This window comes from Nipponia nippon, unplaced genomic scaffold (assembly GCF_047370975.1).
Source record: "Nipponia nippon isolate SJK-2023a ecotype South Korea unplaced genomic scaffold, ASM4737097v1 scaffold_15, whole genome shotgun sequence".
In the NCBI taxonomy this organism is placed as follows: Eukaryota; Metazoa; Chordata; class Aves; order Pelecaniformes; family Threskiornithidae; genus Nipponia; species Nipponia nippon.
The window spans coordinates 9,715,249-9,728,268 of record NW_028262331.1 but is presented as its reverse complement, the minus strand read 5'-3'; the positions used below and the strand labels follow the sequence as shown (position 1 = coordinate 9,728,268).

Here is a 13,020-nt window from a genome sequence, read left to right as displayed (position 1 = left end):
GGGTTTCCAAGCTTTCATGGGGTGGAAAGAATTTTAATCTAAAGCAAATTTTCTGGTGCCGGAAGCTTACTGTATGGTGCTTTGCTGTTCATGGCTGCTCTTTTTTGTCTGCTTTTGCCATCAGATTAAGCACAAGATCAGGGGTCAAATACTGCCAATATTCAGGTATATGTGTATTGTATATCTCAGCTTTAAAATCCTGGAACCTGTTCTTTCCCACCCCTCTTGCTGGACCTTTTTTGATCTCTGGTCTATGGCAGCTGACTCGGTAGCTGCACCTCTGACTGTTCCCTTGAGTGCTGGTAACCTTTCTGCTAGGAAGGGCCTGCTTTGCAAACTTAACCCTTCCATGCACGTGGCTGGTCGTTGGACAGATGCCTTCAATAAGCCTTGGGCTAATGCTACTTTCACTTCTTAACCTCCTCCTTTACGTGACTCGGCGTACCTCCGTAGCGGACCCAAACCCTCAGGGTCTTTGGGTCTCTCTCATGGTTTTGTACCATTTTGGCAGATCCTGGTCATACCAGATACAGGGTTTAATCCTGTGCAGTCTTCTCTCCCACGAGTTTGTTTCTAGCATTACCTGCCTAACTGATTTAGCAACATTTCTAAATGCACTCATGCGTCTGCTGACCATGTGTCTTATTGAGGAATATCTGAATCCTTTAATTGCAGAAGCATCAGTTTTGGACTTCTCCAGCAGATGTATTCTCTTTCACCCTTGGATATTTTCTTGCAGAAACATTTATACAGCAATATGCATTGCACCATTTAAGATTGTTAATTGGAGATTGAATTACTTGTCAGCCTTTAAAAATGTAGTCCTCTGAGGTCAGAGATGAGGTGGTTAGCAGAGCTGAATGGATGAGCTATTGCATTCATTTTTTTCTCAAGCCCAATGATCGTTGTCTATAAGCTGGCTAGCCCTTCAGTGCCTTTTAACCTCTGGCACCCAATTCAGTCTGCAGCTCTATGTGTGAAACGAGTTGGCAGGATCTCTGGTCGTTCTGAGAAGACAGAAGAGCACACGTGCAGAAGCAGGTTAGGGGACCAGCTCCCAGCCTAGCAGTACCCCTGGAAGACAGCCTCTTTAACCCCTTGGCTGCGCGGTTTCTGCACTGGCGAGCGGAGTAGCTTGCTTTGCATTTGGACTGTGCTTAAGTCGGGGTCTGATTTAGAGCTCGTGTGTGCCCGTATTACAGGTCCCTCCTGCCGCACTCGGCGCAGGTGCAACTGCACATGTGTGGACATATATGTCATACAAATGAAGGCAGCGAGCGCTCATTGGTACAACTTTTAAATGCAGCTTGGGACTACGTTGCCTCTGCTGACAAACACTGACAAGTAAATACTACGCTCGCTCAGTATTACAGAGGGATTTCATTTGCACAGCCCCTCACAATGCTCTGCCACTTCACTGAAATGTCTGGAGCACTCGGGAAAAGGAACCGCATATTTATCTTGATCTCCAAAAAGGGATTTAAGGGTGAGAGCAGGCGGTATATTAGACTGTTTTCATTGCCTGTCAGCAGTGGTAAACCTGAGCTGTCTACAGTGTCTCTAGATAAGCAGCAGCAGAGGCCCATTTTGCATGTACATACGTTTGCATTAGTTCATAGATGGGAGTTTAAATCCTCTTTATTTTTATTTTCCTCTGTGGAAAGCATTTAGCTAGCCTTGTGCCTGGCATCTGGAGGCCTGTGCTTTTCTTTTCCTTGAACCTAAATCTATGCTGCTATCTTTTCTACCGTGCCTTTTCATGGCACTGATTTTCTTAGAGGAAGATGAAAGTGGTTGAGCTCAGAAGGGAGAGCCAGGGACATCTCTGTGCAAAACCACAATGCTTACACTGACTTCTACATTTTTGGGCTAGTTGCGTAACTTCTGTGCCTCGGTTTCTTCTGTACGCAAACCTCGACTGACATCTGTCTCACGGGGATTTTTGTGAGGATCGTCCAGTGCTTGTAAAATGCTGCGTTTTGTGAAATGCCAGACCACCAGGCCTTTTCTCCTCCAAAGAAAAATAAATTTGGAGTTAGCAAATGATAGCGTTGTGCCTTCCCGCTTAGGCAACGCTTTAGATGGGCACAGTGACCCCAGCTGTGATTAACTGATGTTGTGCAGGAAGAAAGCTAATTGCTCCAGTGTAGTTTTATAACCAGATCAAAATTTTCTATTCTCATATCCCTTTAGCACCTTCTTACTTTCAGCCCAAAAGGTCAAATCCTGAGAAATGTGGAGTTCCTCTGTACTATGGGCGAGATGAGTTATGTCCTGAGCGCTCATTGTGGGATGTTAGGATGAGGATTAAGTCAGACCCAAGCATCCCTTCCGTAAGGACGGGGTTGCCTTGGGCTCTGGGCTGCTCCTCTCTTGGGGCAGCCCTTCCAAAACTGAGCTGTGCTGGTGGTTTGGTGGGGGAGGGCAGGTTGTTTGTGTGTGTTTGGAGGGGGGGTTAAGATCTAAATGAAGCAGGTATGTAATGCCCTCTGTCTGTTAGAAAGACTCAACCCATAAAAATAACAAACGGCATGTATTTGCTAGAATGTCAAAGTTATGAGTTTATTTTGTAATGATGTGCTCCTGCCTTCATGAGGTAAACTGGCCGTGGCAGAGGTGTTATTAGTAATATGGACTCAGTGGAGCAGAAAGCCGAGTGACCGAGAGATCAGTGTATCAGTCAGTGAGAGGGCAAATGGAAAGAGACAGCAGGAGAATGAGAAAAGAGCTGCGGTGCCCGGGCTGAGATTAGAGATGGAGCCGTGCAAGAGAATTGGAAGCCCAGCAGTCAGAGTCTTATTCTTTCCAGTCTCTCTAAGGAGCTGGTGGGGCTTTGTCTTTGCCATGCCCATCTTCGTGCACGGTGGTGGTTTTTTCCCCAGTTAAAGGTTTAAAAGGGTCTACCCTACCAGTCATCTTAGAGCAATTTTGAATTAGTGAGCTGAGCTTGGGTCAGCACCTAGGAGACTTGGTCACATATCAGCTCCGTTGCTGCTTGGGGAAGGGCAGGTTATATAACTGCCCCCTGCCTCAGTTTCCCCCCTTGGGGATCACTATTCATAAGGTCTTCCCTGCATGCGGGGCTTGGGAAGGTCTATTGTGAGTGGTTTGCTGCATCCTTTGGTGTTGAAGTGATCATGACTTGCTGCAGGGATGGGCTTGTACGTGTCTCCTGAGTCAACACTTCCATGTCACATCCTATCCTCTGATGGGTTTTCCTGTTTTTCTTTCAAAAGGTGCTTGGACGGGAAGTTTATACCTCCAACAACCAGCTGGGCGGGATCCAGATAATGCACAACAACGGAGTGACGCACTGCACTGTGTGTGATGATTTTGAAGGGGTCTACACTATTCTGCAGTGGCTTTCCTACATGCCAAAGGTAATTCCTGGCCCTACGGGAGTGCAAGATGCCATTGCCTGTTTGCTTTGTTCACAGGGGTTTGGGGGGTGGAGGGCTCTCTGCATCTGTGGGTTTTTTCTGTGCTTGTGTGGTGCCTAGCAAAATGGTTTAGGCTCATGACCGAGGCTGTTAAGCATTTTGGCATTGAAGTACACAAAGTAGGTTTTGTCTTAAAGTGCCGCAGGAACTGGGATGCGGGGCAGCCTGGCACTGCCTCGGGTACTTTCACGTCACTCCCCTGGCATGCTGCCCTCCGTACTCTGGGCAGCAGGATTTTATGTAGGCAGTGGATTGTCTCTTACTGAAAAGACTCTAAAGGTTCCCCTCTGAGGCAGTAATTTGTAGGAGTTGATGTATATGTGTAAGCTGCTCTGCAGCCAGGAAGGCATCAACAAGAACACGCAGGTCACCTTCCTTCAGGAAAGAGTGCATAGAATGAGTCAGGTGGCCCGGTCACCTTTCAAAAATTAAATTGCAACCCCTCACTAATGCTGGCTATGCCTGAAGTTCAAGAGCAAATGAAGTAAAATGAACGCCATATGATGCCAAAGGAGGGTTTGAGAGAGCGTATGGAGCTCTTCAGGCTCTTGCCCAGTCTCTGGGATCCCATCAGTCAATGGGTTGTGCAGCGTGGGGGAAAGAGGACTCCGAGCAGGTCCTTTAGAGCTGGTGTTTGGTGCAAAGCCATGCAGGAGAATTACTTCCTTCGATGTTTTTCTTTTTCCCTTAGAGTGTATACAGCCCTGTTCCCATCCTCAAAGTCAAGGATCCTATAGACAGAACCATAGAGTTTGTTCCTACCAAGACTCCCTATGATCCTCGCTGGATGCTAGCTGGACGCCCACATCCAAGTACGTAGATCTACACAATAATGCATCTTGTTTCAAGACTGTTTGTCAAGGCTTTGTGTCTGCAGTCCAGATACATTTCAGAGATTATAAAGTAGTTAGTTCTAAACAATTTGAATACAATATATAAAAATAACTTGTAAATTCTGAGTGCTTGAGGACACTTAAAATTATTAGTTACTTTTATAGATTTTCTCTTTATTTTATGGTTCAGAGGAAAATCCATATCGAAAGGGTCTGTAGGCTAAAGGAATCACAGCATTCCTGGAGATCTTGGAAAATAATTGTATTGGAAACGCTGCAAACCACTGAACCCCCGTGCATGCTTTTGGGGTTGTGCAGCCTGTGTACAAGCTGCAAACTGGGTGACCATTATGCCTGCTGTTATTAATGAGTTTGGGGGGCTAAAATGAGATTTGTGATAAACTTAAGTTTTCTGGTTTTGGATAATATTTTTTCATCATCTCTCAAGTAATTCATCCAGCTGTCTGAGTGCAGCTAACGCTGGCTTCCAAATCGAGTGACTTCAGATTTTAATTTAGTGGAAGCGTTAAGGAAAGCAGATGATTCCCTGTGATAAGTTAAAGCAGATATCTCCTAGGTGAAAAGTTAAAGCCATTTATTAGAGGAGATATTGCCGTGATATTCTTCAAACTGACGCCCGACACGAGGCCAGAATCTAAACGATCAGCTTTGGGCTCACGATAAAGAGATAATTTTGAAATGGATGGTCACATTTTACACTGGGGCCACAGAGGCAAGGAATGTAGAACACAGTAATTACAAGTTTGGTTTTGATAAAACACTCTCCATCCTGTTTAAGTCAGCAGAGGTTAGCTTGCTTGGATCTCCACTTTTAATTGGTTTTGGACTTGGGTTTGCAGAAGCAGAGGTGCTTGTTCAGATTAAAGCATTCCTCAGAAGCTGTGGGCCAAGGGGTAAAGCTGGGAGGGATTTTGTGTTTGGTTTTTTTTTTTATTGCAGAGCTTCATGAAGCCCCAGTGGAAAGCAGGTGTCCCCAGAGAGTTGTGATTTCTGTAATTGTCTGGGTGGGTAGAGTATCTCAATGCCTTGACTTTGAGATATACAGCTTATACAGGCTGGAGGACTGCAGAGAGCGAGCTGCAAATCTTACTTGTCGCTCCCCAATCCAGCATCAGCAGTCAGCCCAAATGACAGCTCTTTGCGTGCCCTTACCTGTTCACTGGAGTAAGGTCCAAGCTGAAATATTGGAAAACCTTCCTGACGTGGTCTCTCTGTCTGGAGAGCGGAACAGTGCCATGCCACTGCACAGGTCGGCGTCGTGAGGCTGAACTCATTCATAGTGTCTTTTGTATCCACTTAAGAAACACGTGGAATGTAGAGAAGTACACCATAAACTGCCACCCCACTTCCCATAGGGGTAATTGTCACCCTGAGAATTGCATTTGAAGGAATGTATGTGGATTGTTAGTGTACAGATCTGTTGTTGCTCGTGGGGGTGGAGAGGCATTGTCAATATATTGGAGTTTGTGACGCAGGGGAAACCCCAAGTCTGATACTGCACTGGCTTTATAAAGGGGAAATGATCCTAGTTCGTACTTAGCATGATCAGGGTAATCAAGCCCTCGTACTTCAGGGTAGAAGCTGATTGCCTGCAAGGGTCAGGAAAAGTTTCTTTCTCTTAGAACTGCACAGTCATCTTGGTAATATGCTCTTTGGGAACAGTTTGATTTCTCTCAAGCACTGGGAAGTTGCCGCCTTCTGTGGGCAAGAGAACAGGCCTGGTGGCATACAGTCTGGTCCAGGGGGGTGACACTCAAAGCGTGCTTTACTTCAGGGAGAAGCGCATCGTCTGGTGTCTTCTATGGAGCAAGTAGGCTTTTGGTATCGGAGTACTTAATTTCAGTTTTTCTAAAAGAATGTGTGAAGCATGCTCAGATGTGTGGTCTAGTTTTAAAATATCATAGAAATGTTTGTTTTTAGTTCCTGAATTTCTTCAGCATTCTTTCTTTTCTCTTGATTCTGCCTCGTCTTTTCTTTAAAATGCGAGATAAGTTTTAAAATAGAAATAGGCATTTTGAAAAACGTCTTTAATGACTTTACTGCCTTTTGACAAATGTTTGTAGTGTCTTGAAAAAAAGTTATTTATTTAAAAGCATGCAAAGTCCCTCTGCTATCCGAACCCCATCGTTTAACAATAAATGATGCTTTTGCTGATAAATGACTGTCTTTATGCAAACTAGCAAATGAAATAAGACACGATGGCTGAAGGCAGGCAAATGCTCAGCTGTCTAATGTTCCCTTGTATTATAATCTATTTAAAAATAAAGAAATGAAAAGACAGTGCCAAGTTCTTCAGTTGGCATTGTTAAGCAAGTTTTGGTTGCTCCTTTTATATTTTCTCTTCTTTCTTCCCTCCCTCCTCTGATATTTCAATTTTTTTCCCTTCCCTTTAGGTCAAAAAGGACAGTGGCTAAGTGGTTTCTTTGACAGTGGCTCATTCCAGGAGATCATGCAGCCCTGGGCACAGACAGTTGTGGTTGGTAGAGCAAGGTAAATTCTAAGAGGCATTTTAGACATTTGTAAAAATCAAGTTTTCATAATGCTTTGCATTTTTCTAGAACCTCCTTTGAAAGTTTATGGCTATAAGTAAAAATAAGTCATTACTTGAATAGGATACTTCTTTACCACATGAATGAAGATGCTTGGTCTGATCATTTCTCCTGTTTTGCTTGGAGGTGACAGCTTTAACATGCACAAAAGCCAAAAAGAGAGATATTGTTAAAAATTATGGCAGACAATACATGCTTCCCTAGGTACACGGTTGCATAGCGAGGCCTTCTTGCAGCTCTGACTCAGTTGAAGGTACATTACGCCGTTTATTGTTTTGCAGTCTTACTTGACTCGCAAGAAAAGTTCAGCTGAAACCAGAGCAAATGGCAAGAAACTCTGCATAGAGAAGAGCTTAACGTTGAGGTTTGCGTGGAACAACTTGCAGCATTTTTCCAAACCAGCACCCACCACACCTGATCTTAGTTGTTTTTGACGATGCAGAGATGTGTAGCTCCAGAGACCTGTGGCACTCGCCTCCTCCCAAGGGGAGTCACTTCCCCTTACCTTGCTGTGAAGTGGCACCTGTGCAGGATTCTAAAATGTTCCCTGGTGCCTTGAGATTTAGATCCCTGCCTTGAAAATATTTGCAGCCTGGGTCATTCTCAGTGTTGCATGTCCATGAAGTCTCGAGAGCTGCAGGAAGCAGAAGCTTGGAGACAGGATCCTGCATTTTGACAGAACGCAAATCACAGCTGGGCTCACAACCCCCTCAATCACCTCTTCTCTAGTTGCTTTAGTTTTTTGCCCCCTCCAAAATGGCACTGTGAGTTTCCTGATCTGATTGTCTGCTTCCTCTCAAAATAAAGCCATTTTGAAAGAGTACATTTATCTCCCTTGAGTTTCCACTGCAAGTGCTCGAGCTGTCCAAATGCAGCGTGCTTATCCTTTGTCACTCCTCGTTCCTCAGACTACCGCCAGCTCTCCTCTCAAGACAGAGCTTCATACTCTTGCCTCCAGCAGACTCCCAGCTCCTAATTGATGTCAGTGTGTTTGGTTAATTGTCAGCCTTTTCTTTTTTTGTTAACAAGTGAGAGGGGAAAAAAAAAAACGTGAAGTGCCTGAATGGGATCCTGGAGGCTTCAGGTGTTACACTTAATGAGATACGGTCATGCCCGTGCATGACGGGTGTTCAGAGTGCCTTAGTTCCTAGCAGAAGTCTGCATCAAAGAAAAATCGTTTATTTACAGATCTCTCACCTGCCATACTGTCAGAATCGCAGTGCCAACAATCCAGAGCCACATCACCTGATAATGCTTACAATCTTCTGGAAATCCTGTGGCCACCCGGGGGGTCTGACTCCATCAGCCTCTAGCCGCACCAAATTGGTGACGCGAGGACTGACCGTAGCACCAGGATATCGCTGGTGATGCTGTGTTTGATTACCAGAGCATTCAGTGGGAGACAGGGAGAGACACCGCCATTCCTGAAACACACAGCACAACTGGGATAGCCGGCTAGGCTCCCAGCCAGTATAGCCGTGAATCGATGCTGTTTCTTATCTCCATTATGTTGATAGCACACATGGCCCCAGAATATTTGGCACTGGGAGCTCCCATTTCTCTTTTAGACTCTTTAAAGCCACAGCTCTACAGAGTTCTCCTAATGAGAGGTCATAAATAGCAAAGCTTACGGCATTCGCTAGAGCTCATGTGCAACATCTCAGAGATTGTGTCCATTCTGGCCATCTCTAAAACGGCCGTCGGGAGCTCTGTTAATCTGTTAATGAAATGCTGCATAATAACTGGGGGAGACTTCCAGATATGAGGGCGTGCTCAGCAGAATGTCCCTCTGTCGCTCTTTTATTAAGACTTTCAAGGGTCTTTAATGGATTTGGAACTGCCTTTGGACTATCCTAGGGCAGAATGTGAGATGGAGAAACATACCCATTTCCTCAGATATCGGCTCAGGGCAGGAGGAGGAGTCCGTGCTCAAGACAGAGCAACGTGGCAGTGCACGGGCTGCACAGGCCCAGGCAGGGACGAACGGCTGCTGAGCCCAAGGGGTGGTCGTGTGCAGGCGCAGCTCAGCTCTGCCTTCTGGGGCTTTCGTGTCTCTGACCACTGCTGGTCCCAGGGGTCCGAGCGCAATTACCCCTGAAGATCCTTCCCATTCAGAATGTTGTCTGATCTTTACACATTGTTGAGAGGAGCCGAAAATACCTGCTGACTCCACTCCTAATTGTAGCGTGTAACCTTGGGATGTCCTGTGACCTTTTGATACACTTCAGTATTTTTATCTGCCATCTGTGAGACTCTAAAGTTTTATCTGACAACGTCCTAATTATTTAAAGGCTTTTAGGTTAAGCAGTATACGGGGGGGGCGGAGAGGGGGGGAATCAATGATTTGGCAAACCTTGAAGGTCTCTGTCCAGGCCCATGCTCAGCTTCACTTGCAGTTCCTTTCTTCTGACAAATTCCAAGTTGCTGTGGACTCTCACATACAGGTATATATAACACAAATGAAACTGACTTCTTTCAAAAGCAGTGGCATTTTGAAAAAACAAATATGAATGTATTCTTCTGGGATTGTTACTGTAAGTGCTGCCAAAACTCATCTTTTGTATGTATGTTTGGAATACGTGTGCTGTTGGCTGTAAATTGTCTTTTATTATTCTATGGCAACTTGTCCAGGGACACACTATAAAACAAGATGTAGCATCTTCATGTGCTAGCCTGATAAAATTTATATGAAGTATAATGGAAAACAGAAGTTGTTCTGAGCTGTTTTCAAGTTCAATAAATAACTGTAATACTTGGATAAAGATGTTCTTTATTAGGTCACATGGGCCCTAATATAGAAGTTATAAGTTACCGATTTAAGACGGCTTCTGCAATTACGGGTTTCTAGGCAGACTCTTAATCATAGTGAATGGGAATATTTTCAACCCCCTAGTGCACATAGGCCTTGTCGCTTTTGCTGCCTGCAGCGCGTGTCATCCAGCTTGAGGTGGTTGAGGAGAGCTTGTAGGCTCTGCTGGGACTCCCATCCTGGGAGTAAGCAGTTGTCATCGCGAGCGAGATGCCTTTTGTGTAAAGGAGTGGTTAGACGCTGTGGAAAGTGGAGCTGAGCAGCCTATCTGGTGCCTACGCTCCCTACCCATCCCTCTGTCCCTGCACCCGTCCCACCCTTGCAGTCATCCTGCAGCAGAGGGTCTGGGGAGGAGGGAGGCGGACAAACCCAAACCTTTACCCATCGTTCAGCCTAACCTCTTGGGAGAGGGAGTTCTTGTAAGCAGTGGAGGTGTAGGGTGGCTGAGACTTCAGCATTGCTTAGACATGCAGCCTGTGGAGGTATTTCATCAGCTGACAGTGCTTGTGAAAACGGGGATTGGGAAGCCTTGGGTCTTTGTGTTTATTTTTCATGGTCAAGACTGTCAGTATCTAAATCTGTGTGGTGGCAGATGAAGGGTGGTGGAGATGTAGCTATATTGTTCAAAATGTGGGCTTTGGTTTATTCTATTTAATTTTTAGGGAAGTATGTGCTAATTTTTAAAACTAGATTTTGCTTTGAGAACTGTAAATTCTACTCTGAAATTCTCCAGCCACATGCCTAAACTCTCCAAAAAGGACAGAATGCTTCTTCCGCCGTTTGCTTGCATTATTTGTCTCTCTTGAGTATTTTGATACAAATTGGAAAAAATTTCTCGTTGTAACAATAGAAATATGAATTTTGATTTGTCTCGCATCTTACCAGGCTGGGCGGAATACCTGTAGGAGTAGTTGCCGTAGAAACGAGAACGGTGGAGCTCAGCATCCCTGCTGATCCTGCAAACCTGGACTCTGAGGCCAAGGTAGGTTGACCGTGTGCTCAGTTGCTTGTTTGTCCTCTGCAAATGTCTCTGTGGAAAAAGCATTTGGTTTTCATGGTTTGTTTTTTTTTTTTTTTGTGCTTTGGCACAAAATTTTGTGGGACAAAATGTCTAGCCATTCCTTGATGGGGTGCTAACGCACGGCAGTTGCTGGGAGGAGTGAATGGACAGTTGTGTTGGCCATTTGTTCAGGAGACAGCAGTCCTGCTTCTCTTGTGACTTAGGTGAGATGCAGGGACTAGGGCCCAGGAGATCTGGCAAGCAAAAATCATTTCCCTGTTCTCTTTTTGTGCCCGTAGTGTTTCATGCTCTTTCTCCTCTGACATTTTGCTTTTCTCCTTCCTGATTTCACAGCTCTGGCCCTACGTCGTCTCTTCTGGGTTTTCTCCTTTGCATGTCCTTTTCTCTCTCTTCTTCTCCTTCACTGTCTTACAGCAGTCATAGTATCAGGCTTTCCATACCATCTCTATTCCTCTTTTTAGCTAAATCAGTGGGAACATTCTTGTTGATGTTGGTCACAGAAGGTTTGTCCCAATGTTTCTGTGGGCAAGCAGATCCTAAGCATTTCATGTGCTCCATTCCTCGTTGTTGGTTCCACATTGCAGCTCTTGTGGCATCCATTTCTATATTTTTGTGCTAACTCTTATGTTAATGTGAGTGTTTCAAGGCTTAATGATCTTTTTTATTCCCAACAGATAATCCAGCAGGCTGGTCAGGTGTGGTTCCCCGACTCTGCCTTTAAAACTGCGCAGGCTATCAGTGACTTTAACAGAGAAGGGCTGCCTCTGATGGTCTTTGCTAACTGGAGAGGCTTCTCTGGTGGAATGAAAGGTAACCAGCAATTTGGATCCCCTTTTAGTGGTGTCCTGTAGAGTGGCTTGTCTTTTACTGCTCAGGGTACTGCTGCTGTTCCCTGCTGTGGCATACCCACTAGCGCTAGCTCTACTGCTTTAGCATCCTGGGGCGTTCTCTGGGGACAGACCAGCAGTGGGAGCACGTGGCAAGGGACAGAAACGGGTCCAGTCTTTGGGCAGCAGCTAGCTATGGGATTGGCTTAACTGTGGTGACAACTTGCACCCATCAACTTGCAGAGTGGATCTGCTTCACCCGTCTTTGATGCACTCTGCATCCAGCCCCCCTCTTTCATGGCAAGTATGCGACCTTCCTTAGAAACGCTAATAAGGGCATAGTTTTCTAGGCCTACCGGAGTGTTTGGACATGTCAGCCCTCTGAAATCATGTCAATGCTCTGCCCAGCTCTGCTGAAAGTCAGTTGTGATCGTTGCACAACCAGCTAGAGGAAAGGGACGCTCTACGCTGCGGTAGCTGTGGTGATGAAGGGTTTCATTCCTCTCGTCCCTGTGTGTGTCTTGTCTTAATTGGCACATAGCAGGAATAACATAGAATAGGCAAGGTGCAAATCTGATAGCAAGATATCTTTTCCAGATAAGCAAGTTCTTTTCAAAATAAGCAATGCAGTTGTATTTTTATCTGTACTCGCATATACGGTTATAGGAGCCAGCCAGATCATCTGCAGTGAGAACGGGTAATTGGATGTTAACAGTGGTCTAGTTGCTAACAAAATTTACAGCTGCCAACCTGGGCTAATTAAACACTAATCTCAGGAAACCCCTTCTGCTCAGAAAACCTTATATCCTTCTGCCTCAGCTGAAAATTGGGGCTGGATAAGCCAGCAATATTGCATATCAAAAATGTATAGGCATATTCTGTCAAATGAAAACATTGTCTCGTTGATGATTTCTCCCAGTGTAATCTTGTCCTATCAAGGACTGTCTCCCAGTTGACTCTCTTGGTGGTAGTGATGTTCATACGAAGTGTACGGTTATAAAACTGCTGAGTTAATATATCAGCAGTTAGATTTTTGCACCACATACTGCTACTTTAAATTTTGTGAAGTGCCAAGAATGTGAGAGTGATACTATAAAATTTAAATAAGCAGAAGATTACAGCCTCTTACCTGCGTGTGGCACTTAACAAACACAGAAGAAAAATTACAGATGCGCTACCATGGTAAAAGTTCCTGCTCTGGAAAGACTGGCAGGGTGACAAAGGCTGTCTTGCTCTGCCGTCTCATTAGCAGGGCAGAAAGCAATGCCATGGAGTTTGCAGATGCAAAGACAGAAGATGGGAAAAGATGGCAAAATTCTTCCCTCTGGAAAATACCTATTACTTTTCAGGATGGTTTCTGCTCCATGTGCTGCTACTGCACTCCCTTCGTGACTTGCTTTCCCTACCGCACAACTTCTGGGGAAGTAGTTGATTAATGAATGCTTGGTAAAGTTACAATATTGTTTTGCCTTACTATGTTGTGAGATCTGTTGGCTTTGCCAGTGCCAAGTTCCCAAGGT

The 13,020-nt window shown here is 45.1% G+C and overlaps 1 protein-coding gene across 10 annotated transcripts in view; it reads left to right on the top strand.

Annotated features, from left to right (window-relative positions):
* Nucleotides 1-13,020, top strand: part of ACACA (acetyl-CoA carboxylase alpha) — a 151,199-nt gene that overhangs the window by 112,632 nt on the left and 25,547 nt on the right. For all 10 annotated transcript variants that reach the window (XM_087751911.1, XM_087751910.1, XM_087751909.1 and 7 more), the window contains 5 exons: nt 3,237-3,380; nt 4,132-4,252; nt 6,688-6,784; nt 10,538-10,634; nt 11,348-11,483. In XM_087751911.1, coding sequence (XP_087608037.1) covers nt 3,237-3,380; nt 4,132-4,252; nt 6,688-6,784; nt 10,538-10,634; nt 11,348-11,483 — 595 coding nt within the window. The remainder of the gene's footprint in view (nt 1-3,236; nt 3,381-4,131; nt 4,253-6,687; nt 6,785-10,537; nt 10,635-11,347; nt 11,484-13,020) is intronic.